Source organism: Eptatretus burgeri, chromosome 8 (genome assembly GCF_056783735.1).
Source record: "Eptatretus burgeri isolate ZD-2024b chromosome 8, Ebu_testis_v1, whole genome shotgun sequence".
NCBI classification, from domain to species: domain Eukaryota; kingdom Metazoa; phylum Chordata; class Myxini; order Myxiniformes; family Myxinidae; genus Eptatretus; species Eptatretus burgeri.
Window position 1 is genome coordinate 296,056 of NC_140968.1, and position 27,603 is coordinate 323,658.

The 27,603-nt window shown below is 43.1% G+C and overlaps 1 protein-coding gene across 5 annotated transcripts; it reads left to right on the top strand.

Moving 5' to 3' along the window:
• Positions 1-463: 463 nt before the first annotated feature.
• Positions 464-27,597, top strand: LOC147020891 (uncharacterized). Of its 5 annotated transcripts, XR_015060656.1 has the most exons (4): positions 464-1,135; positions 5,579-5,889; positions 12,293-12,513; positions 24,021-27,597. XR_015060656.1 is itself a non-coding variant. In XM_085890520.1 (2 exons), exons 1-2 carry the CDS (start codon positions 21,633-21,635, stop codon positions 24,131-24,133), a joined length of 552 nt encoding a protein of 183 aa, XP_085746646.1. In that variant the 5' UTR covers positions 21,049-21,632; the 3' UTR covers positions 24,134-27,597. The 5 variants fall into 5 exon arrangements, 1 of the variants encoding a protein (XP_085746646.1); XR_015060655.1 differs by lacking the exons at positions 464-1,135; positions 5,579-5,889 and adding an exon at positions 5,901-6,602; XR_015060657.1 differs by lacking the exons at positions 464-1,135; positions 5,579-5,889 and adding an exon at positions 11,190-11,271.
• The last annotated feature ends 6 nt before the right edge of the window (positions 27,598-27,603 follow it).

Consider the following 27,603-nt stretch of genomic DNA (forward strand, 5'->3'; position numbering starts at 1 on the left):
TTAGGGTGGTGGGCTTGGGATCCTAGGATCCTGAGTTCAAATCCCACTTTACTGTTTAATTAATACCAGGTGGGGTTGACTGCCTGTTATCCTTCCGAGGTCGGCAAAATGAGTGCCAGCTTGCTGGTATTCTGTGTCGGAGTGGCGACCCGTCCAGTATTGTGCCCAATAGCCCAGGAGACTGATTAAGCAGTATCAATGCTCTGCACAGAGTATGGTCCCCATGGATGAATGGTACATCATGATCAGAATCAGCGATGGAAGTAGTCTTGTCATAATGTCACAACAAAACAATTATTTTTTAATGTTGCAGAAGAAACAAAGCTTTCAACTGAAAAGCAATTGTTTTTCTTGACATGACAACATGTTTCTTTAACAAATAGCAGCTTTGGATGGAAAGTTTTTTTTTTTTTTTTTTTTTTTTTTTTCAAGTGTTTTCAGAAGTCAATTAAGCATGGGGAGATTGATTTTACAATATTCCATCATTTGAAAGCTGCTGTTGTTGGTGCCGAGCTGATCCATGAGACTTGCTACAAGCTGAACAATGGATGAAATTAACAGGACATTGATCGACATATGTTTACTGCTGTGGAAAACGAGGAGAAGCTGACGTTTCAGGCATTAACTCTTCGTCAGAGCAAAGGAGCATGAAGGGTGAACGCCCAAAACGTCGGCTTCTTGCTTCCCACGGTGGTTGGCATACCTCAGTTAACGTCCTGTTGATCTTATCCAATGTCCTACCTGTCCTCCGATTCAAATCGACACTTGCCTTCGCACGAAAGATTAGTTCTTCATTCTTGTAGAAGCTCCCCTGGAGTGGTGTGAAGCGACATTGTGTAGATATTTTGTTTGTCTGATGTTCATCCTTGTGTGTGGTGTGTGAAACTAGACTGTGTGGTTTTTCCATTACATCATCTTGCCCCCAGGTCAGCATACCAGGCTGCGTGCCAAGTTGTGATTGGACGCCGATGTCACGTGACCTTGCATGAAGGTCGACGGCCCGGGGTTTTCATGACATCATCTCGCCCCACATCAGCGTGACATGCCGCATGCCAAAAAAACTCCGCAATGATGCTGGACAGTTGGACAGTCGAGAAGTTGAGGAGTCGAGTTGACGGAAAAGATGGACAGACAGGTGAGGTTAGTCAACGGAGGAGACTGAGATATATATATATATATATATATATATATATATATATATATATATATGTATATATGTATATATATATATATGTATATATATATATATATATATATATATATATATATATATATATATATATATATATATATATATATATATATTATCCGGTTCAGTTCAGTTTTATGATCACTTCGCAGCTTCTGCTGAATTGCATGACAATTTTCAAATGTATACACATTCAACATTTCATATCAACATAAAACATTTGATCATACAATCACAAAAAATAACCGAAATGAGGATGGTAGTGCATGTTGTCCATATAAAATGGTGCACTCTTATAAATCAAAGCAAAGGAAGGTGAATGCAATTTCAATAATAATTCACACTCCTGTGTACGTCAACTCATTATCATTAGTTTATAGTGAATTCATGGAATAATATCAAATATATATATATGTATTTTTTTTTAATATTGTTGCGGACCTGGGGTCGGGGTGAGTAGACCCCGGGGAGGGGGGGGCGATAACGTCCTGGCTCGGCTTGGATTCGAACCATGTTAGACCAATGAAGGAAAAGACGAAAACGAGCTGGAAACATTTCTATACAGAGCATTTTTTTACAATCAGGCGAGGAAAGGTATGTGGCACAGTGAATGGGGTTTATTTATCCGTACAGCGGGGACAGCAAGGAATTTGTGGGGTGTGAAAAAAAGGAAGCAATTTACAAAAGCAGACACAGAGCAGACTTATCCTGTTATCACTTCTACAATCTTAACTTATGCTACGACAGGCACCAACACACACACACACACACACACACACACACACACACACACACACACACACACACACACACATACACACATACACACACACACACACACACACACACACGAGAGGGTGGGGCGATGACCCGAAGTGACGCGCCGTCATCTGAATCATGCTATCTCCTTGGGTCCCAGCCCCGCCCTGCCAGGCTCCTGGGGCCAGAAGCGGCCTCATTCACACATCCGGCGCGACGCCCCGGAGCCCTGCACTGAACTCCCGGGCCGTGTTTCGGCGACCAAACAAAGGTTGCGTCGGTCCAACATTCCCGTTCAGGGCACCCCCCCCCCCCCCAGTGAGATGCAGTCGGTGCTGTCAACATTCTTGGCCCATCCCCGCACCATGCGGTTTGAGCAGACTGGGCAATGCAGCATGCCCGTTTGGTGACAAGTTGCATTGATGCGGACGGACGTGGCGGCACGGGGCGATTCCTTCCGCACACAGGAGATGTTGGTGGTTGAGGTGGTGAGCGAAGGTGGAGCAAGGTGAGACGCCGTTGTAAGACGCTGAATGAAAGGTGCGCCACGCGTGTGCTGGGGAGCGTCCTCGTCATTGTGATTTTCACAGGTGGCCGCCTGGGTGCTGTGCTTGACTTGATTTGCACCATGGTTAAAAGAAAAGGGTTGAATGTAAATCAGGATTAAAGATAGAGATATAGTTATTAGACCGAGCTATTTGACCCACGCAACGCACTTCGTCCCATTTACCCATTAGACATGAGGGGAAGGTCTGACTGCATGAAGACAAACAAAGTAACTGCCTGGGGATCATTGTATGTTGGGTGCCATTGGCTTAGAGGCATGCGGTTTTGCAGAACTGCAACAACATATATATATATATATATATATATATATATATATATATATATATATATATATATATATATATATATATATATATATATATATATATATACATCTGAGTGTGCATGGGTCTGTGTGGGTGGTCTTAAGTGCTGCCCATTCTACAGGCCACGCCTTCCCCTCTCTCCCCAGCATCATAAGTACCGCCCACGAGCTGGTCCACTCCTTTCTCTCCAGCCATCCAGACATCACCACCATATTTTTCTCTCCACATTGCTCTGATTGTGTTTAGACCTCTGATGTATCAACATGTGTTTTATCATTAAATAAAGGTACCGTTTTGAGGAAACAAAGGGACATTTCGATTCCAAGTCAAACGAGGTAGTTGATGCATTTTGTTTGCAGCGATCGCGGCTGTAGTCTCATACACATAATGTAGAGGAAATGAAATCGTTGTCTTTCATTGAAGAAAAAAACTTTTGTTTTTCGCCCGACTTTTCAAAGCTTATAAACAAACTGATGGACATGTATACCCGTGTTATGTGAAGTCAATAAACATTAACATCGGCTTGGTCCTGAAATATCTGTGTCCGTAATTAATTAATTGGGAGGTCGCCGGGGAAATTCCTGAGAGATATACTTCTGTACACTCGACATCACCTCTGAGTTTGTGTAAGTTTTAATAACAACGAAAATCGTCATGATTAACATTAAAAATCTTCAATTAAAAAAACTCTCCTTTTGTCGGAGTTTTGTACGTGCTGTTTGCTGTCGATATGTCCAGGGGTGTGCTCAGTTGCCAAGCCAGCCGTTCCGCATCAGTAGTTTTGAATAGAGTGCTTGCTTCAGTGCTTAAGCCACTTGGTGAGCGCTCTCCAAGAAACTTCAAACTGAACACAAGCAATTACACTTGGTAACTTACAGAGGGAGGGGAAGTGGACGGGGTGAGAAGAAGGACCCGGTGTTGCCCAGCAATGCTGGGTACCCCTGCTCGTACTGTATGCAAGAAGAAAGCAAGTTAAAATCCAGAGATAAATAGTATACAAAAGTCATGAAGGTGAAAAGTATCCAAGCAAATAATTCCATTGAGCCACCCAATATTAAACCTATTTAACCTCATCGATCCTATGACCCCCTTCTTCACTGAGACACTTTACGAGAAATGGGATCGTGCTATTTTGATATCTTGCTGTTCAGGACCGATTGATTTTGTACTTGTGAGAACCACGGAGCTGCATCGCCTGAGTGGCATCGTTTTTCAGGAACCAGTCACTATCCCCATGAGATCTCACACAAGAGGATGCAAACAAAGAACATAGGTTTATTCTTCTTTTCTCAAGTGGTTCAATCGCAGTCACAGTGATGGAATCTGAACAGGAGTCGTACTGGTTGCTGAGAACATTCCTCATTGCTCTTTTTTTTTGGATTTTTCTCTCGATCTTTAGTTTGCCCTTTTGTGAGTCCAGGATGCCACACCGGTCCAGCCTGCTCGAGTGATGGCCGGACGTATGACTTGGTGATGTTGACAAGGTCGTGTGGGATATTGGAGTTTTTCAGTCTACTCAACAAATGCACTCTCTTCTTGCTCTTGGTCATCATTTCCTTTACTTGCTTGTCCCATTTTAGATCATCTTGGATCCATACTCCCAGTATTTTGGTTTGCTCTACAACATCGAGGGTATTAGTTCCAAGGTTGAGGGCAGGTGGTTCTGGCGGTGTATGGTTGAAGTAAATTTGCAGCTATTTCCATTTAGCTGTATTCAGGTAAAGATGGTTCTCATCAGCACGTTCACTAAGTTCGGTAACGGTGTTTTGTGTTATAGAGGGGGCTCTCGATGATCTCACCTCTCCGATACTCAGATCGTCGACATACTTCTATTGCTGCAACTCTGATGAATCAATTGCATCATTGATCCATGGCAAGGAATGCCAGAGGACCAGTCTTTGTTCTCTGTGCTACTCCACAGCTCAAGGATTTCCAGTTAGATAGAGTGCCGTGGTATTTCACTCTGCATCACCTGTTTGTCAGAAAATCCACCATCCATGGGATAATTTTTCTTCTGATTCCTAACTTGATGAGTTTTGTGATGACAATGGTATGTCCGATGGAGTCAAAAGCTTTGGTGAAGTCTGTAACAGCGAGATTCCCAATGGTGTCAGTTTTATCAGAGCACTAATAGAATTCATGCAGCATGTTCTCTGCCTTCCAAGATGTTCTTGCATCACAATAGTATACCTGCACTGGAGTTGTGCATCTGATATTTGATTTGTCTTCTTCACATACTTTTTCAGATTGTGACCTAATTAACAAAAACCACCTTTTTGTCATATAATAATAATAATGTTCCTCTGATTTTCACGATGTTGCTTTTTATGGATAGATTGTAGATGAGGACACATTTTCTTAATTTCCACTTTATCCCAATATGTTGAAGGTCAAATCGGTGGTCTGAAAAAAAAAATTTTTGCCATCATAGGATTGCGGACGCCGGTGGAAGCTTACCCTTGCCGATCACTTTGTGATTACAGATATCTAATTTATTTTATTCCAGTTTGAATTTTGGAATGGTAATTTTTGGACACCCTGCATGACGTTTCCATGATATGGATTTTTGACTACTTAACTCTATGTGAGTTCATTGCTGTAGTGCTTCACTTCCCATTTGCCATAGTGCCTCTAAATAATGTTCTTTGTTTTTTTTTCCAAATGAGTTAGGCATTGTCATTGCTGTGCATTGCTGCAAACTGGAAAAAAAAACCACATCATTTCCATTGCACTGGTTAACATCTTTGCCTGAATGTAGGTGGGCCAACACAGCTGAAGGCCTCCCCTTCTGCCTGCGTATCTGCTGAGTACACGACCAGCTCCCACAAGTGCCGCACATCAGTGCTGACACTTTCTCCTGAAATAAGAGTTTCTGCAGCTTCCAGCCTCGCACCAGATCCCGTGACTCTCCTCTCTGGATGTCGGCCACACACATGATCGTTGTGCTGGAGAAAATCCAGTCTGAAAGAGATGCTACAGGCTGATCATTACCCCCCCCCCACCCCAACCACTGCATCTGTACTCCTTCCTAAAGAGAACAAAAGAAAAATTACGAGCTTGGAAGAGAGGGTGAGAATTTTTCAAAAAAGAAAAAAATTTCTTCATCATATTTATGAGCAGCTATTTCACTTTTAACATCTGAGAAAATACATTGTCAAGTATGCTTATTTTGAATATTTTATTAATATGTAATATCTTAAATAATATTGATGTATTTTAGTAAAAGTTTGTAATTGAAAAAAGCTGGACCTACCAGTTGGTAAAGCCCACGTTTTGGCGAGAATCCACTCGCATTGGTCACGGCAGATGTTAAAGTGAGGAAATTTGAGAATCGCCACGTGACCTTGGCTGGTGGTATGGTGAGTTGGTCTGTTGACCAATCCAGGAGTCACGTGATGGCTGCAGATGGTGTGGAACAGATGATATAGCTTTGGCCCACATATGTGATGGATGAAATCGCAAACCGCCATTTTTGTTAAGACATGGTGATTCAACTCTTTCCCAAATGGATTCCTTTACACTTCGAGATAAAAAAGTAGTTCGCTCGAGGTGTAAAGGAATCCATTTGGGAAAGAGTTGAATCACCATCTCTTAACAAAAATGGCGGTTTGTGATTTCATCTGCCACGTATGTGGGACAAACGTATTACACCTCTTCCACGCCATCTGCAATCATCACGTGACACCCGGATTGGTCAACAGACCAACTCACCTGACCCACCGGCTGAGGTCACTTGGCGATTTTCAAGCTTCTTCTTCACTGTAACATCTGCCGTGACCAAGGTAAGTAGATTCTCGCCAAAACGAGAGATGTTGGTTTGAAAATGTAAAGCCCGTCCGTGTCTGCTTTGTTTTCAGACTTCTTATTCTTCTTCTGTATGCTTAACATAACAAAAACAGCTAAAAAAAACATACGAGAAAGGCACTCGTTAGAGTGCATGCTGCCGCTACACAATGTCTGATCCAGAAGAACATATCAGGCCCAATACATTTTTGAAATATCATGCTGTATATCTTTTTTGGCCCTATCTTTCAATGGCAAAGAATCACTTTTACAGACAGCGGTGAAAACATAACCTTCTTCCACAGTCGGTGGTGGATGGAATGAGAAGGGCACTCTGTGGAGCGCATACCTCCGCCCGGATCCAGATCATCACCAAAATTGAATCGATTCTTTCTCGTCACACACGACACCTGCCCACAATTTTTGAGATATCGTGCGATATATCATTTTTAGCCTGATCACTCAATGGTGAAGAATCACTTAAAAATGGTCGGATCCAGATTCCGATATTCAGCATAATTGAAGCAATTCTTCGTTATCGCACACCCAATCTGCTCACCAAATGTCATCCGAATCCATCCTCAACTTTTTGAGATAAGCTGCACACAAACATACGAACAAACAAACGAGAAAGACGCCATGCAGAGCACGATACTTGGGAAATCCATAAAACAAATTTGACCGTTAAAAAAATAATTGGTGGTTGAATTCAACAACAAAATACACAAATCCTCTTCAAACTCAAAGTCAAATGGATGAAAATTAACAATTTTAGAAACGACAATGTTGACATTTTGACTGATGTTGACGTTTTGGCCCATGTTGACTTCAAAAATACTTTTTCATTGAATTTGGTGACCTTCACATTTCAAGTCAATGGGATGAAAATTGAGGGTTTTACAAATCTCACCTAAGTTTCTGACGTATGGCCTATGTTGACCATTTGGCCTATTTTGACCTCAAAAATAAGTGGCTATTGAATTCAATGACCAAATATGCAAATCCTCTTCAAATTTCAAGTCAATCAGATGAAAATTGTCAATTTTAGAAATCCGGCCTATGTTGAACTCAAAAATAATTGGTGGTTGAATTCACTGACCTGAAATATAAATCCTCTTCAAATTTCAAGTCAATGAGATGAAAATTGAGGATTTCAGAAATTTCACCTTAGTTGTTGACCTTTGGCCTATTTTGACCTTTTGGCCTATGATGCCCTCAAAAATAATTAGTGGTTGAATTCACTGACCTGATATGCAAATCTTCTTCAAATTTGAAGTCAATGAGATGAAAATTGAGGATTTTAGAAATTTTGCATATTTGTTGACCTTTGGCCGATGTTCACGTTTTGACATCAAAAACAATCGGCTTCTTGCTTATGACGAACTCTACCACGTGGTGATTTTTCGTGAAGCTTAGTTTAAAGTTGTGACCTGTAGGTGATAAACATACAAACAAGCAGACAAAATATCGCATTCAACCAACCAATACACTTGAACAATCTTCGATTTTTGCAAGTAACAGACAGAAAGGGGTGAAAACGTGACCTCCTTGACCTTCGTTGTGGAGGTAATTAGAAGGGCACTCTGTGCAGCGTATACCTCCACCTGAATCTGGATCTTCACCAAAATCAAATCAATTTGTCCTTGTCACACACCCAAACTTCCCATCAAATTTCATCCGAATCCGTCGACAACGCTTTTCGATATGCTGCACACAAACAAACGGACAGACAGACAAGGGGTGAAAACATAACCTCATTCCACCTTCAGTGACGGAGGTAACTAGAAAGCATCTGAAAATGCAAAGCCTGTCCGCTTTGTATTCGGACTTCTTCTTCCTTGTGCTAAACGGTACCTTTGATCTTTTGACCAAATTCTTCATTTTTCTTCGCTATATTCTCATAATAGAGCATTGTTAAAAATTTGACAACGAAAGCTCAAATGATAATTGAAATTATTTCAAGTTGATTGGATGAAAATTGCGGATTTTATGTCACGCTGACCTTTGATTTTTTTTTTGACGAAATGATTAATTTGTCTTCTCCATATTCTCATAATAAAGATTTGATGACAAAAGCTCAAATGGTAAAAACGTTGCAGACCTAAAAGACCCCAAACACCCAAAAGACCTTAAAGACATAAAATACCCCAAAGGACCCAAAATACCTCAAAGACAATAATGACCCAAAAGACCGCAAGATCCAAAATACACCAAAGATCCAAAACACCATGAAGACCTGAAAGACCCTTAAATACCGAAAAGACCTCGAAGATCCACAAGACCCTGAGGACCCAAAAGATCCAGGGGATGCAAATGACCCAAGGACACAAAAGATCATGAAGACCCAAAAGAACCAAGGCATCCAAAAGACCGTGAGAACCTAAAAGACCACGAGGACCCAAAATACCAAGAGGACCCAAAACACCCGATGGACCCAAAAGACACATCGGAACTATCATGGATCCGTGGAAATTCTGCATAATTTAAAATGTGACTTCAGGACCCTAACCCCCCCCCTACCCACATACCCACACCCAATCCCATGTCCTTAACCCCCTCCCACCACACTCGAACTCTGTGATCCCCTCCCTCTTTCTTGAAATCCGCAAACCCCTTGATCCCAACTCTGCCCTCTCTCCCCCAAGCCAACTTTGTAATCCGCTCCCCTTTCTTCTTCAAGTCCAAGTCGTTCAAGTCGTTCAAGTCCCATCACCAACTGGCCCAAACTCGAAGTACTCAATCCCCCTTGCAACCACAAGTTTTTTGCCTCTACAGAGCTGTCAGTTGCCTATACACCGCCCAAGTAAAGGTATGCGCCAGAAGAACGTGTTGCACGCTTGGAACAAGATCGCCCGCAGAGTGGGTACTCTGCTCGTGGTTATAATGCTGCTTGGATTTCCATCGAATTGGTGCTATCTTAATTCAGTTAAAGCATTCATTATTAAGCTCAGCAATTTGACTTGAGAAGGGCATGAAATTGTAAACTTCCTTTGATCTGGATTGTTCATATTGTCCGCAGTTTCCTCATTGGATTGGCAGTGACTAGTCAAGTTAGGAAGGGATTCATATCTTTGGATTCACGGTCATGTTTTCTTCATGACTGTAAACAATACGAGTCTGTCTGAAGACTAAGAACAGCTCCTGTCATTTCAGATGCAGCATTAGAGAACGAAGTGCTGAACAAATTGGTTAATTCGGTGTCTTTCCATTCTAAAATGGCCCCAAAAGACAAAAGTCATTCAGGAAGAGTGTCCTCCAGACCTTGAAACACGGGAGGGGATTCCGTGGAGTGTGGGCAAATATTCTACCGCGTTTGTGTACATCTGAAACATGACCCCAAAGGAAGAGAAGGGAATTCAAGGATTGAAGGAGACGCAAGAATTGTTGACTGTCCACCATTTAGCGGATGCAGACATCAAAACAAGTGTGTCCGTCTGAACAGCAAATCGATTGGTCAAACGGATTCAAACTTCGAGTTATTACCATCATGAAACAGAATTTGTTTAAATTACATATTTCATCATGATTACGATGACAACCTCTCCATTGTGGTTTTCAAAGGTCGAGGTGACAAAGGTGATATATTTTAAAAACAGTATCTTTGTCATTGTATATTTCAATTTACATCGTGTCCTTTTTCTCACTGCCACGTAACAGATGTAGAAACAAAACACAGACATCCAAACAAATAAACCACCACAAGCAGACAGTTATTTACACAATCAAATTTTTTTTTTCTATCTTGTATAATTTTTCAAAGCAGGGTTGTGCAAAGGGCGCTCTCGTGTTGTGTTCTGTGGTTAATTGTGCTGCGGCCGGTACAGGCTCATATCAAAAGCATTCCGCTCGCCGTATAAACTCCCTTTGTCCTCTGGCATTCCGACGAGCTTTGCTGCCCGATGCCTGTGTTGTTTCAACATGGATTCTGCAAAATGTTGTACGAATTTCTTGGTTGGGGTGTGGATGTGAATGAGCACTCAAAAACTGGATCCACTTTTTGCAGGCCTTGTCTCTCTGCAATGAAAAAAACAAAACTTTCTTTAAAGTTGCACTTCATTTGTGACACATCCCTCACTGTGCACACCTTTTCCCTCCTACTCACTGACACCAAATTTCATTGTATGGTGTGGAGAAACAATACACTTTTGAGTTTAAAAATAAAAAATATTATTACTCACGGCCGCGTTTCGTCCCGATAGCTGGAACGCTCGAGCTTGCGTAATGGGAGGCTGCTTGAAACGATCTCCTTTTTTCTTCTTCGAAAGGAACTCAAAAGTTGTTGTTTCAATCGGAACATCTTTCCAAGACATCGTTGATCAAAGTATCATTGTCTTTCGACTTGGTTTAGTCCGAATCCTTGAATTCACTTGAAACTTCAATTGCCCAGCTCTGCTGAGAATTTGAGGCCTATCGATAACACCACTATCTGCTATATGCCAATCAAGGAGAAAAAATTTCACCCCAGGACTATCAGTTAGATTACACTCATTGTAATTGATGATATTTAGTTGCAGGAATGCCTTCCAAGGTCTTCTTCAAGTCATTGAAGTAATCTTAGATCTCGCTTCTTGACTGCTGCTTGAGCAATCATGCTGGGATGCGTTTAAAGGTTCACTTCTCCAGTGTTGCACTTTGCTTTGAGAGAGCTGCGGTACTAATCATCGCCAGGTAAGTTGTTTTTTTCTATTGGCTGGGGAAAGTGTGCTAAGTTGAAGATGGAGAACTTGTTGGACATTAGGGGCAAGTCAGGCTTAGAGGGCAAGGAACTGTGGCGCAGCGTATGTCTGAACAGTGGGCTCTGACAAGGGTGCAGACAGTCTGAAAGTGATATTGAAACAGAAAGATTAAATGCTAAAAGGCTCAAGGTTGAAAGGGGAGGGGGATAAGAGGCTCGAGCCTGAAAGACAGAGTGAGAGGCTAGAAGGTTAGAAGCACAATTGGAGTTGAAGTGCCTCGAAGTATAGAGGATCTGACGCTGTCTTCCTGTTGTCACTTCAACCCTGTGTACATAATTGTGTTTTTAACCCATTCCCATGTCTTGTTCATACCTTCTTGGTTGGGTCTTGTCGAATTTGTGATGGCATGTCTCCGGACTAACTTTGCAGGCCAGGAGTCGTTCACAGGCTCCACACACTGCAAACTACAGCTGAGGCCGGAAGTACATTTTAAACTGTAAAAAAAAAAAAAAACTTTTTTCCTGGCAACTAGAATCCTTGTAAAATGTGTAATGGATACCTAAATATGGTGGGTGTATGGCAGGCACCTCCATCAGCTCGAACCCTTGCAGCAATTGCTTGCGTGAGACGAGGGTTCACGGTCATCATTCCAGTGAAGAAGTATTATTTGATAGTTGTGCCATATGGTACAACTTATTAGCTTAATTCTGGAGGGGAATGCACTCTGACTGAGAAGTGAACCACAGGTTATTGTATGACTATGCATTCTGGCCCCATGGGTTCGGATGCATGTGTTCGTTCGACCAGGTGCTTCAGCCTTCAGGCCGAAGTGCATGCGTACACTAGTTTGACAAGCTTTGTTGGACTGTGTACTTTAGCCATAGGACCATGATGCACATCCCTAACTTTGTCGTTATATTAGATTATATTTTACACATTGTTTTCTTAACAAAAGGTGCTATCATAATAATGATGCACAGTTGTGTTCTTCTTCTTTCGGCTGCTCCCATTAGGGGTCGCTACAGCGGATCATCCGTTATGATCCGCATACTGATTTGGCACAGGTTTTACGCCGGATGCCCTTCCTGACGCAACCCTGGTCGCCTCTTACGACACAGGGATAAGGATTGGGTTTCGCCATGATTGCCCTACACCCTCTCATAGCGCGGCCCAGCGCAGAGCTCCCGTCCTCAAGCAATCCTCCAACCCAAGCCTCCGAGTAGCCGGATTACAGGTGCACGCCACTACGCCCGGTATATAATAATGATGCACAGTGGTACCCAGTTATTGTATGACCATGCATTCTGGCCCTGTGGGCTGTGTATGTGTCTTTGACCATTTGCTTTGGTGTTTGAGTGGAAATGCATGTGCACATGAGTTGACAAGCATTGTTGGACTGTGTAGTTAGGCCTTAGGGCTGAAGTAAATGTCCTTCATTTTGTCACAATGTTTAATTTTTTTTTTTTTTTTTACGAAGAAAGATGTCTTCATAAGAGGCCAGTGACCCAGAAATGCGTCCATGGATCAATTCCCTTCCCAAAGGGTGTGCTGGCATTGCTCAACAAATAATAGCAGTAGCAGTGAACAATGTTTAAATGTTTTGACTTTTGTACACCGCTAATTCCCAATGTCATATCCAGGCGATGTATGACGTCATCGCCGGGCGCCGAAGGAAGGAAGTACTCAGTTTTTACTCCGTTTGTTTGTTTGTTTGTTCATTCGGGCGATATCTCAGCCATCCTTTCAGCTTGGAAGCTGAAATTTGGGGGACAAAAGTGAAGATGTGTTTTGGCAAAAACAATTTTTTTTGGGGGGGGGGGATTAATCAAGTAATTGATTCATTCATTAATTAATATCGATTTGTTAATTATTTATTTTAATTTTCATTCTGGCAATATCTCAGGCACCATTTGAGCGAGGAAGCTGACATTTGGACATGACAGTGACCAAGTAATATGGCTATAAAGGGTATTTTTGATTTATTGATGAATCAATTAATGGATAAATTATTTTCTTCCTTGCTTTCTGGGCGACAGATATCTCAGCCATCATTTGAGCAGCCAGGCAGCTGAAATTTGGTGACAAAAGTGAAGATGTTCTTTGGCAAAAACGTTATTTTTTATTTATTTATTGATTAATCAATTAATTGATGAATTACTTAATTATCGATTATTTATTTATTTATTTACTTTATTTATCATCCTAGCAATATCTTCGGCACCTTTTCAGCTCAAGCAGATATTTGGACACAACAGTGAAGAAGTGATTTGGCTTTAAAGGGTATTTTTCATTTAATTGATTCAATCAATTAACCGATTAAATATTTTCTTTCTTGTTTGTCTGGGTGATATCTCAGCCATCCTTTGTGCTGGGAAGCTGAAATTTGGGGACAAAAGTGAAGATGTGCTTTGGCAAAAAAATTTTTTAAATTAATGAATTAATTGATTAATTACGTAATTATGAAAGATTTATTAGCAACTTGTTTATTTTATTTCTCATCCTGGAAATATATCAGGGATCTTTTGAGCTCGGAAGCTCATATTTGGACATGACAGTGAACAAGTGGTTTGGCTATAAAGGATATTTTTGATTTATTGATGAATCAAATAATTATTTCATTTTTTGATTAATTACTTACTTTTCAAAAAGCGACATTTGGATGAAACGGTGGTGGTTTAGGGATGCTCTCAGTCAATTGATTAAGAAATTAATTATTTTACAATCATTATTTATTTGAAATATGCAATTAATCGATCAATTATTGTACACCGCTCCCTCCCAATTCCGACTCCACGTGCTGCAAGGCGGCATCCAGTGCCGCCTTAACAGCATTGTAGGCCCTGGGCTAAGCAATGCACTGGGGCCCCGACCCACCCACCCACAGGAATAAAAATGTAAATGGTCATTAAAATTAAGCCTTATAGATTTATTGGTACTTTCAAAAAAATTGATGTTTAAACATAAAAAAACATGCTGCAAAGTGAGGATTAATGAACACAAACTTTTGAACAATATACCATAAGCCTTGAGAAAAACAAACATTTCAACACATAAATGATAATTAATTGGTACACCGTACAGATGGAGATGGTACAGAATGAATTATTTATTATTAATCAACACAAACGTTTGCGAAATTTCTTTGCAGAGAATTGATTTATAATTGGCTTGAAGTCGATGGTCTCCAGGATGTCATTTTTCCATGCACATGAGTGAAAGCCAGTTCAAACGTTACTGCCGCACTGTGCTGCGAAGCTGATTCTTTGTAAGTTTCAATCTTGAAAATGAACGTTCCCCTGTACAGTTGGTCACCATCATGCACACGAACACTCTGAGCAAACACCATCATGCACATGAAACACGTGAACACTTAAAACAAAAGCAAACACCAACACACAACCTCGCACAAATGAGGCAATTAATATCCACAGCTGCTGCAAGTCAGATTAACAACATTATAACAACACAATATTATTGCGTAAACAATACATTATTATTGCAGATGAACAACATTATAAGAAATATCATTTGTCAGATAGTTATGCACAAACTATTTCTATTGTTAATATAATTTGAAAAGGGATTTGAATCCCAGGCCTTTCCAGCGAGAGGTCGAGTAATTATCCACTCTGCCAAGAGATCTCTCATGAACAATATGGCAGCATGGGGCCCCTAGAATTGTGGGGCCCCTGGGCAACTGCCCAGTGTGCCCATGCCTTGAGATGGCCCAGGCGGCATCGGCGCGTGCTCCAACAATGTCGCGAACTGGAGGATTGTTTCATATTTATTTGACATGGGGGCGGTGTACTTTGAATGTACCGGTACTTGTTTGTTTTCTTGTTTGTTTGTCCGGGCGATATCTCAGCCATCCTTTGAGCTTGGAAGCTGGAATTTGGGCACGATAGTGAGCAAGTGCCTTGGTAAAAACATTATTTTTAAATTGTTTGATTAATCAATTACTTGATTATTATCGATTTATTACTAACTTTTTTTTCTCATTCTGTCAATATCTCACACACATTTTGAGTTAGGAAACTCGTATTTGGACATGACAGTGACCAAGTAATTTGGCTATAAAGGGTATTTTTGATTTATTGATTAATGAATTAATTGATTCATTGTATTCTTTATTGTGGGTCCAGACAATATCTCAGCCATCCTTTGAGCTCGGAAGCTGAAATGTTGGGACAAAAGTGAAGATGTGCTTTGGCAAACACTTTTTAAAAACTTTTTGGTTCATCAATTAATTGCTTAATTACTTAATTATTATCGATTTATTAATTATTACATATATTTTATTTCTCATCTGGGCAATATCTCAGGCACCGTTTGAACAAGGAAGCTGATATTTGGACGCGACAGTGAACAGGTGATTTGGCTATAAAAGGTATTTTGGATTTATTGATTAATCAATTAATTATTTATTTTTTAGATTATTTACTTGATTTTGAAAAAGTTACAGATTCGGATGAAACGGTGGTGGTTGAGGTATGCTATTAGCCAAATGATTAAGCAAAACCGCAATGCAGAGACCCGCATTTGGGGCGGCCTGCTGCAAGTAATTTTGTGATTTAAAGTCGAAATATTAGTGTTTTTCACACTTAGCGATGATGTCACAGCCAGGATTCGATAGTCATAATTGCACTGTCTACGGTTTACATTGCAGAACGATTTAACTCAAACGGTAAATAATTTTCCATTTTTCACAAATATGCCGAGTCGCTGCGTCCTTGGTGGTTGCAGTAATACAAACTGAGATGGTTTTAAACCACACAAATGGCTGAAAGACCAAAGGTTTGCCAGAAATTGAACGATGTTTGTCCGAAATATCGGAGTGTGGAACGGACATACAAAATGTGCGCTTTCGTGCTCGGAATATGTTACAGAGCACTATCGTGCAACAACAAAGATGGCTAGATGTGGTGGTTATCCATCTCTGCCAGGTGTTGGCTTAATGGTTAGGGAGGTGGGCTTTGATATCTTTATGTCCAGAATTCAAATTCTGCTTGGTTGTTGAACTAATACCAGGAGGGGTTGACTCAGCTGGTCTTCCTTCCAAGGTCGGCAAAATGAGTCCCAGCTTGCTGGGATGATTGAGCCATTCGAGTATCCTGCGTTGGAGTGGCAACCCATCCAGGATTGTGCCCAATAGCTCAGGAGACTGCTTTAGCAGCACGAACGCTCTGCACAGACAATGGTCTTAATGGAATGGAATGGAATTATTCATCTCGATTGTGAGACGAAGCCATCTCCACGATTAAGCAGAAGAAAGCCATCGCTCAAAATTGTAAGACCGTCTCTACCAAATACCACCACATGTCCATGAACAATTTGAGTGGTGAATCAAACATCTCAGATTGCCACCACCCCAACAGCACTAGCACCACTCCAACCTTCACTGGGGTGGCACAAAGACATCAACACGGCATGGACAGGACAGTGAGACATGACAGCATGAGCACATACACAAATGGTGTCCCAGAAAAGTATGAAATGGTCAGGTCAGGTCAGGTATGGGAGCATGCGCCAGAGCAGCACGTCGCTGCGTCCACTTTCTGTCGGTACTCCAGGGGCCTCCGTCTGGCCATCCCCCAGGCAGATGCCTGGCCCATCCCCATCTCATTGAGATGCTGAAAACCCTGCTGCAACCAAGAGGCACATGGTCGGCCCATTGGCCTCCTCCACTCAGGAGACTCCCTCGCTGAGAGAATCTGAACAGGATCAGTGTCAGGAAAACGAGCCACATGGCCATACAGCCGCAGCTGATGCTCACGGACTATGCAGGTAACAAATCTCATCCGAGTCTCTCTCAGCAACCGCTCGTTGGACACAAAGTCCGAGCAGCGATAGCCAAGGATTCTCGGAAGAGACCTGGTACTGAAGGAATTAAGTCTCCATCTCAGATCCTTGGTCAGAGTCCAAGTCTCGCATCCATAAGAGCAAGACTGGAAGCACCAAGGACCTGAAGACTTGGACTTTCATCCTCCCGCACAGGTACCGGCAGCGCCACACCCCATTATCCAGTGAATGCATCACTCCCCAGGCCTGACCCAGACGTCTATTGACCTCTTACTCATGGCCAGCAGAGACATGAATATCACTGCCAAGGTAAGTGAATTTCTCCATGACCTCAACATCCTCACCACAAACAGGCACAGAAAGGACAACAGCATCCAAGATGTTTTTGAAAGGCTGGATCTTAGTTTTGACCCAGGAAACCCATAATCCCAGGGGCTCAGACTCCTCATTCAGCACCTCGAGGGCCCACAAAAGGATATCTAACGTCTCCGCAGAGATGACTGCATCATCTGCGAAATCAAGGTCAGAGATCTTGACATTCCCAAACGATGCACCGCAGCTTGATCTCTCCGACATCCTCCCTAAAATCCAGTCCATACAAGTGCTAAAAAGTCTGGGGGGCAGTACACACCCCTGACGAACTCCAGTGACAACTGGAAATAAGTCAGAGATGGTACCACCACATCTCACAGCACTCTCAGTACCAGAGTAGAGTTCAGACATCAGATCGATCAGTTTTGGTGGCACCCCACTAAAACCTAGAATCCTCCAGAGGGCATCCCGATTCACTGAATCAAATGCTTTACAGAGATCAACATAGGCTGCAAGCAGCCCCTGCCGAAACTCTCATCTGCGTTCGGCGAGGACCCAAAGAGCAAGGATACGGTCAATCATTGACCTCTTTGGTGTAAAGCCTGACTGCTCTGGACACTGGTGCTCAAGCAGATGGTGGCGAACCCTATCAAGAATTAACCGAGCAAAGACCTTGCCCGGCACTGAGAGCAGCGTCACCCCTCGGTAGTTGTTGCAATCTTGGCGATCACCCTTCCCTTTCCAGAGAGGGACAACAAGGCTCTTCTTCCAATCAGTTGGGATGATGCCTGTGTTCCAGGCAGAGCACAGAACTGCATGCAATGACACGAGTGCAGGATTTCCACCAGCCTTGAGAAGTTCAGCATGGATGCCACAGATCCCTGGAGCTTTACCCCATTTCAACCGGTCCACCGCAGCCCGTGTTTCCACAAGCGAAGGTGAACCACAGTTGTTTGGAGGGTCAGCAACAGGGATTGTAACACCCCTGATGTCCAACTCGACAGCTGGTGGATCAGCCCGGTACAACCGCTCAAAGTAACCGGCCCAGCGGGCCTTCACTTCAGACTCCTCTGTCAAGAGCCTACCACCGTCTGCTCTAACTGCAGTGCTCCGAGGGATGGGCTTGGTTGAACGCAATGCGCGAATTCCCCTGTAAGCGGGATGAGAATCACTTGACCACAGGTGATGCTCTACCCCCCTCACAGATTCCTCGCACATAGGCCTCCTTGTCCACCCTTAGTGCATGTTCAGTTTTATGCCTCAGCTCCCTGAACAGCTCAGCTCTGCCATTCAGCCTGGCACTGCGACTCCTCTGGTCAATGCTATCCAGTGTCCCTTGAGAGACAAAATTCTTCTTTGCCCTGCGGTGAGTTCCAAGACATCCACCGACAACATCAAAGACGGTGGTCTTGAAGGCGCTCCACAACTCTTCAGGACCTCCCAAAGCTCCCAGACCCCCCAAGTCTCCACTCAGCTTGTTCGCAAACTCCTCAGCTATCCTCTCATCCTTGAGCTTGCCAACATACAGCCTAGGCTGGGATGGTGCCATTCTCCTGGATTTGAGTTGCTACAACAAGCCTGTAGTCAGTATTGAGGAACTGAGCACTCCGATAGACCCTGCAGTTCTGGATCATCCTCCAGCGACCATCAACGAGGACATGATCAATCTCCTTTGCCACACCACCATCGTTGGAATACCCAGTCCAGCGATGAGCTTGTGGGCGCTGAAACCATGAACCAGCCACCCTAAGTCCATGACTTCTTGCAAAGTCAAGGAACTTAGTGCTATTCTGGTTCATAGTTCCTGACCCAGCGGGACCAACACATGTCTCATAACCATCCCTGTCAGTTCCAGTCTGAATTGAAATCCCCCAAGACGAGAAGTGTATCTCGTCTGGGGCACTGATCAACCACAGACTCGAGCGTGGCGTAGAATGTGTCCTTCACGGTGAGATCACTCGCCTCAGTCGGAGCATAAACAGAGACCAGGGAAATGACACCCAAGGAGTGACGAATCCTTAATCTCATAATATGCTCGTTGACCGGTGTTACCTCAATTATCATTGGAGTCACCTTATTGGACACAGCTGCAGCAACTCCTTGGGAATGGTAACCATCAGAGCGACCAGACCAATAGTTGGTGTAACCACCCACCATGATCTTATCGTATGAAATTGGATGATCCCATAACATGCTGGACACCTGGTCAGCCTGTGATGGTGGGACAAAGTTTTTATCACGCATTTTGTCGGCTGTGTTTGAATGTACCTGGGCGGTGTTCGTGCCATGTCCGTGCTGTGTCCATGCTGTGTTGTTCGGAAGGCAAAATAAATTAAATAAAATGAACAATTAACACAACGGGAGGATTATATTGAGTAAAGCAACAGGACAAGTGAACAAGTTCAAGAGAGAATTGGAACAAATATTGTAGTCATATTTTAATTACCGTACTCTGAAAAATTTCCACTCAATTTTTGAGGTGTCGCTCACCCCCTTCCTCCCTCTATCCTCCCTCTATCATAGCTTCCCTCTTTCCTCACTCCTTGCTCCCCCACCTCCTCTTCCACCCTTCTCTTTCACCCCCTTCCTATCTGCCCCTTGCTCTCTCCTTTCCCACTCCTTTCTTTCTCCCTCCTCTTCACCCCTCTCTTTCCTCCCCCCCCCCTCCTCTCTCTCTCCTCCCTCTCTCATATTATTCCTGTCAGCAATGCGACAGGTGGTAGGTATTTGCAAGTACATGTGAGTGTATATATATATATATATATATATATATATATATATATATATATATATATATATATATATATATATATATATATATATATATATATATATATATATATATATATATATATATATATATATATATATATATATATATATATATATAGCGTGGGTCAAAAGTCACTGAAGGTTTTCTTTTTTTCTATACATAACTTTTTTTATTTTAAAATAAAAATTAATGAAATAAATTGCAAATGGTAGTTTAATTTGTAGAATTTGGTTTCTTAGATTAATTGTGAAAAATCATGTCCTGCACCCCCATAGCCCCCATTGGCTTCTTTGCAAAGTCTTGCTCTTTCCAAAACTTGATCCATTACAGAGGACAAAAGTCCTCTATCAATCGCTGCAATGATCCACTGCGGGCTGAGTCATGAACAGACCCTTTTGACTCAAAACGAGATATCGTGTTTTCTGATGGTTGTTCTTGAACATTAAAATGATCACGAAATTTTCTTTGAGTTTGAATGATTGATTTCCCACTGGAGTAATAAAATTCAACGACTTTCACGCACTAATCATTGGTAAATGTATTCATAATGAATCTCCCCGGTCTTCTATATCTGTTAAAAATGAAAAATTATAAATTTATGAATAAAAAAACAAAACAAAACCTTTAGTGACTTTTGGTCCACACTATATATATATATTGTTGCGGTTCTTCAAAACTGCATGCCTCTAAGGCAATGGCACACAACAGAAAGTGATCCCCAGGCAGTTATTTTGTTAGTCTTCGTGCAGTCAGACCTTCCCATCATGTCTAGTGGGTTAATGGGATGGAGTGCGTTGCATGGGTCTAATAGCTAGGTCTATTAACTATATCTCTATCTTCTGTTCTGATTTCTACTCCAACCCTTTCCTTTTAGCCATGGTACAAATCAAGCAAGCAAGCAAACACGACTGGCAAAATGCGATTGAATGAGCGCACGACGATGCCTCCCGTGGCTTGGAACCAACAGAAGCACAATAGATGCTGTACGGCACACGCGTAGTGCACCATTATTTCATTCAAAAGTGTTTGCCAATTTCTAACTGGCATCTCACCCTGCTCACCAAAACCTCACCGCTTCGACCACAAACGCTTCTCGCACACGGTAAAAATATTCCCGCACCCCCTCATACCTCTGCATCGCTACAATTCGCCACCATATGGAGTACTGCACAACTCGGACTGTCCTCGGACCACGCGATGTGGGGCTGAGCAACAGACGTTAAAGCTCGACTGCATTTCACCGGGGATGTCCCGGGTGAGCACGCAGGATTGATACGACTCTTGTCCAGTCGCCAGAACACGACAAGACGGGCGCGTGGAGGGGTCGCGGGAAGGGCGATCCGGGAGTTTGGTACAGGGCCTGGGTGTGCATTTTGGATCATGAGAGGGGGCCCGTGGGTGGCGGGTGTGCATTGCTATTCAGCAGTCAGACTGCACTCGGAGCACGTACAGGGCCTGGGTGCCGGCTCATGCCCTATGTTATCAAGAGCTCTGGGCCATGTCAAGCCGGATGGGCGAATGAGACTGTTTCCGGCTCTGGGAGCCTGGCAGGGCAAGGCTGGAGCCGCTGTGGCCCAATAGAGAAGCAGGATTCTGGTCACAGCACGTCGCTTTCGGATCGTCACCCCACCCTTCGACTGGGGCTTATAAAAGGCGGAGCGGAGAGTCGTTCGCTCTCTGCTTCACCCTCTTCTTCTCTGCGTTGGCTGCTCCTCGTTGCTTCTGCCCTTCACTGCCTCTTCACTCGTGGTTGGTGTGCGTCTGTGAGATGTTCTTCTTCTTGCGGACCAGTGATCCAGGAGTTTGGTACGGGGAGCGCACGTTGTGATAGCCCTGGCAGAGTGACTAAGCCGGAGATAATGCGCCAACTCTCGAGGTGGGAGCGTTCAAGTGGAGTGTCGCACGGAGGTACACGCTACATTAACAGACCTATACATAACGAGGTTAAGGAATTTTCACCTCACGCATCTTCTCTCCTCTCTCTTTCCACCCCTCTATCTTGTCTCCTTTGGACACACAAAAGAGCATCATTAGTGACTCGCAATCCCATTTTCCTCTGGCATGTCACTGCACCCCCCCCTATATTGCACTACACCACACCTCCCACTCCCATACCTTAGACACCAGTATTCCTCCCTCCTACCTCCCCTGAAGCATACTGGGTTGCGTTGGTCTGCCGACTGTGACAGGTATTTCGAGGCCGTTTATCCTTATCTGCTCTTGTTCTTTCTGGACTGTATGTAATCTTCATCGTGTGTGTGTGTGTGTGTGTGTGTGTGTGTGTGTGTGTGTGTGTGTGTGTGTGTGTGTGTGTGTGTGTGTGTGTGTGTGTGTGTGTGTGTGTGTGTGTGTGATCGCGCCTGTCGTAGTTTAAGTTAAGATTGTAGAAGATATAACGGGATAAGTCTGCTCTGTCTGGTTTTGTAAATTGTTTGCCTTTTGCCACACACCACAAATTCCTTGCTATCCCTGCTGTATATCCCAATAAACCCCATTCACTGTGCCAGATACCTTTCCTTGCTGGATTGTAAATAAATGCTTTGTGTAGAAATGTTCCCAGCTCGTTTTTGTCTTTTCCTTCATTGGTCCAGCATGGTTCGTATCCTAGCCTAGCCAGGACGTTATCTCCCAACGATCTGTTTTCTAGCCAGTATGTTCTTAGTCAGTTATGCTCGGCTGCATCTGATCCGGTAAGATGATCCGGTTTGAAAAAGGCATACCGAGGGCATGCCCCCAAGTAATTAAACCATGTGACCTTGAGGTAAATGGTATCAGATGGAGGACCCTAAGTCACGTGGTCAAGTTATTGGCGTTCACATTAGATTCGCGACCCGCTATGTCACAAAGTTATTTGTGTGTGATAGCCTGTGATTCTGGAGAGTCTGGCAGGAACCCAAGGAAGCTTCCCCCTCATGGTCTTCTCGCCCCCGACCCCGGGTCCGCAACAATACTGATATACAGCAGTGTGTGTGTATGCAACAAATAAAGACCCACCTATATCTCTCACCTGTGAATGGAGGGAATCGCCAATCAGCGCTCACGTCATCAACTAAACCCAGGTGTCTAGGATTATACAAATAAAGTGGCATATATAAATAGACATATCTGTATAGCTGTGGAGGAACTCTGAGAGGTTTGATAAAGCATGGCACTTACCTTGTGTCAGCCTTCTTGGTTGCTTTATGCAGCAGTTTCAGGTGGAGGAGCATGGGAGGTGTCCATATATATATATATATATATATATATATATATATATATATATATATATATATATATATATATATATATATATATATATATATATATATATATATATATATATATATATATATATATATATATATATATATATATATATATATATATATATATATATATATATATATATATATATATGTTGTCCTTATAGTGTAAGGACATACGTTGTGGTGAAGTTGTTGTGCTACAAGTGAGTCGGGTCATTGAAAGACCGACCTGCCAGGTTAAAAGCGTTTTACGATCCACGTATGCTGATTTATAAGCATCTTGAGAACGTCAGGGCGGATATCGTGCCTTGAGCTGAATTTTATGAAAAGATTGGAATTTTCTTTAAGTCAATTTCTGCACTTCAAAACTACTCGGATAAAACGCCTGATTGAGATCGAGGATTTTTTTTGAGACATTTCACAATTTCACTTTTTCCCCCAAAATATTTTGTTTTACGATTTCATGGGTTTTTTGTTTTCAATTTTTTTACACCTATGTAAGGTTCTTGGGGGCTGGCAGGATAGTCTAGAGGTTTGCATACTCCCCTTTGAGCTGTCTCATCTGATTTCGAACCTCAATCCGAGTTAAAGTGACACACTGTTGTTTCACAGGTGCAGTGACTTATCATCGTGTGCACCGTCAATCAGATGGACATTATGCACGAAGACCCGTCGACCAGCACCAACGTTTTGTGGACGTCAAGGATCGCATTCAGCAAGAGTAGACAAGTTATCGCTGACACCTTGAACAAATTACAATGGCTGTCCTCCCTGATTGCCATGAAGGCAACAGCTAACCATGCCCAGTATAACCCTTGCCAAGAGGCTGTTTCTTCAGAGCGTGTGCTACATTGATGATGATGATGATGATGATGATGATATTATTGCACAGGAAGCTCTGGCAAGATGTGATTAAATTGTGCAGATTAAGTTCCAATATGTACTTGGCACATTCAGTCATGTAGTGTACTTTTCATCAGTGCCAACTTGTTCGTATTTTTACATCGTGAACTTTGTTCCATTTACTTGTCAAGCAGATGGCAGGAGAGTAGGCATGGTTTTTATCTGCTTTTTAACCAATCATTTCCCCCCAACACGAGTACCCTTTGTCCCCTCTCAAATCGACAAAGTTTCCTCCTTCCCCCGCCCTCTCTCTTCCAACCCATTCCTCCACCTCCACCAATATTCTGACGTTTTGAGACTTACACAATCTGTTAACTTCCCGAACGAGATCTCACTTTCTTCCTATGCAAGAATGCTTGACTGGGCTCCAGGCTATAGGAACTCCTTCTCGAGGGACGAGCAAGGAGAAAAGCTTTCAAGGAAGTGGTGTGATGTGGCTTTTCCTGCCTGGCAGCTCGCTATTTAAACCATCGCAGAAATGACTCGCTGAATTGAGTTTCACTGGAGTTAAACTAAAGTTCACCGGAGTTAAACCAAAGTTCACTGGAGTTAAACTAAATGAAACGGAAGACCAAGAAGGAACCCGAAGAAGTAAAGAGCAACTATGGAATCATCAGGAGGAACCTGGAAAGGATGGATTCGGGTTTCAGCAGCTACTCCACTACCCTCAAACCCATCCAGACGCAGCCAAGTGAACCTTACAGAAAAATTTCTGCAAGAATTCACTTCTTCTCAGAGAGGAATAAAAAGCAATAAAGAGAAATGGGGGGAAAAAATTAGAAGGAAGTATGAAAGGAACAAAGATGTCGGGAAGAACCGAGACAGACAGATTTCAACAGTTACTCCCCAGGCTCAAATACAGCAACATGAATAAGCTTCCAGAGGTCCATTCATAGGAGTTAAGCTGAAGATTGCTGGAGTTCACTGGAGTTTTAACCGCATTCGCAGCCTAATCTTCAGCGACGCATTCATTTCTTCTCTTGACTCACGGAGTTTCGGACCACGTCTGTTTGTGGCCCTTTCCTCCAGCAGCACTTTGCTCTCTGCACACGGAGCTTCATACGATGTTCTGCGTGGTGGCTTGCTATCTTCAGTGGATTTTCACTACTTCCAAACATGGGACGAGCATCGTTGAACCCCTTTTGGTGAGCACTTATTGCCAAGGACACTGGCCATTTATGACACTCAAGCCACGGAGTGGATCACATTGTTTAGTGGACACAACGCCAATTTGGTTCACTGGTGATGTGCCATTTCTTACTTTTGTTGTTTTTTTTTTGGAGTTCTGGCCCTAAATGGAGTTCTTTCATTCCCTCTTCCTGTGCAGGCTGGAGTTCCTCAAGGTAGAATTCTGGGCCCTGTTCTTTTTCTGGTTTTAATCAATGATCTCTCCGTCTCTCTGGAAAATCCTCTTTATCTCTTTGCTGATGACCCTACCATCTGCCGTACCATCTCTCATCCCTCAGATCGGCAAGTAGCTGCTTCTTCACTCTCTGCAAACCTGGATAAAATCACAAGCTGGTCAAACACTTGAAATATGTCTTTAAATAATGACAAATCTCACTCTCTCACTTTGTCTCTCTGAAAGGACCACCTGGAACCCCCCCCCCCTTCCCCAGTATACTTTCTCAACAATCCTCTGGAAGAAGTCCTTTCATTCAAGCTTTTGGGTCGCACTATCTGCCATGATCTTTCCTGGGAAAGCCACATTTCCAACCTCGCCTCCAAAGGTAGTCTTAGACTGGGCATCATACGTCGTGCAAAGTCCTTCCTTGGCACACCTGAGCTCTTGACCATGTACAAAGTTTCATCCACAGTTTGATGGAGTACTGCTCCCCCCTTTGGGCTGGTTTTCCCGCCTCACATCTAGCTCGACTACGCTGTGGAAACCAAGGTTTTTAGGATCATTGGTATCTCCCACGATGAGGCTGAGTCTTTGGGCCTCTCACTCTCTTACCAGAGGCAGGTCGGTGGTCTTTCTGTCTTCTAACATATCCTCTCCAGCCATGCCCCCTCCCCCCTGCTCTGTCTGTGATCTGTCTCCCCTATATTTCCACAGGGCGCTCAAAGTCCGCCACAAACCCCCTTCTGGTGAAACTAACAAAGTGAAGAATCACTGCTCACCTTCACTCTTTCATTCCTCTTTTTCCCCGCCTTTGGAATAAACTCGCTCACTCTGTTCAATCCCATTCTTCCCTCCAGATCTTCAAACCAGCTGTTCACCACCATTTCATATTTCACCTTTACAAAACCATGATCTTTTCTACCTCCGTCAATCCACCATAAACCCACCTCCTTCAAATTGCCTGTTTTCCTTCCTGAAACTCCATGTAGTACCATCTTCTTTACATCTTGTATCCCGCCCTATCCCTCATCTTTCCATAGATATCCTATTGTCTTTGTTCCCCACTAACTTGTGCTTCTCTCTCCAGCCCCTCTTGTCACCTGCCTTGGTATATGTTTCTGTGTATTATCTCTTACACGAGCCTCGACATGATCTACAAAAAAGCTCACTTGGAACGTAGCTCCATGGAGCTTATGGGATGGCGCGTTGTCCGATGTTAAAAATATGTAAAGCATTTGAGGACACCAGAGCCATTTCCATATCACAGGCCGAGCCTGTGGTTTTCATGATCCTTCTGAGGAACGCATCCTTATTGCTTGTGCTGTACTTTTTAAAAAATGAAAACAATTATGATGAGACCTTAAAATGAGCTGGTAGGATGGCCTCAAGGTACCCCTCCTCACCTCGATGGTGTCTAGCCTGGGTTCGTATCCAGACCCAGCTATAAACTGTCATCCCAGAGTTTCACAGGCAGGGTGATTCATCAATGTGTGTGCCGTCTCTCGGATGGACGATAAACGAGACGTCCCATCTGCCTGCATTAGCTGGTGGACATGAAACTGGTGTCCCATCTGCTGTTATTAGTTGGTGGACGTTAAACTGGCATACCCTTTGTTGGCATTAGTTTGTGCAACTTGGGGTAAGTTAAACATCCCCCGTGTCTTCCTTGATGAGAAGACAAGCTGTCGCTGGAATCCTGGCCCGATTCCAGTCCTAACCTAGAGAGGGCATTGCATCAGAGGCAAAGCTGTGCCCTCAGCCAATGATGCTATCTTGCAACCTTGTGCGGCATATAAAAGAAGAAGAAGTAGAAGAGGAAGAAGGAGGACTGAATTGTTTTTACATAATTTCTCATAAATTCACCATCACAATATTTTGCTGAAGACAGATCGAGGTCGGCAAAATTCTCGAGTCAAGGGCCAATCTTACCATTTGGCTCGCTGTGCC

Coding starts and splice junctions, on each gene's coding strand:
- LOC147020891 (XM_085890520.1), top strand. CDS start 21,633: ATGCCCTATGTTATCAAGAGCTCTGGGCCATGTCAAGCCGGATGGGCG. Junction 22,072..24,020: donor AAGTGGAGTGTCGCACGGAG/GTACACGCTACA, acceptor GTTGTTTCACAG/GTGCAGTGACTTATCATCGT.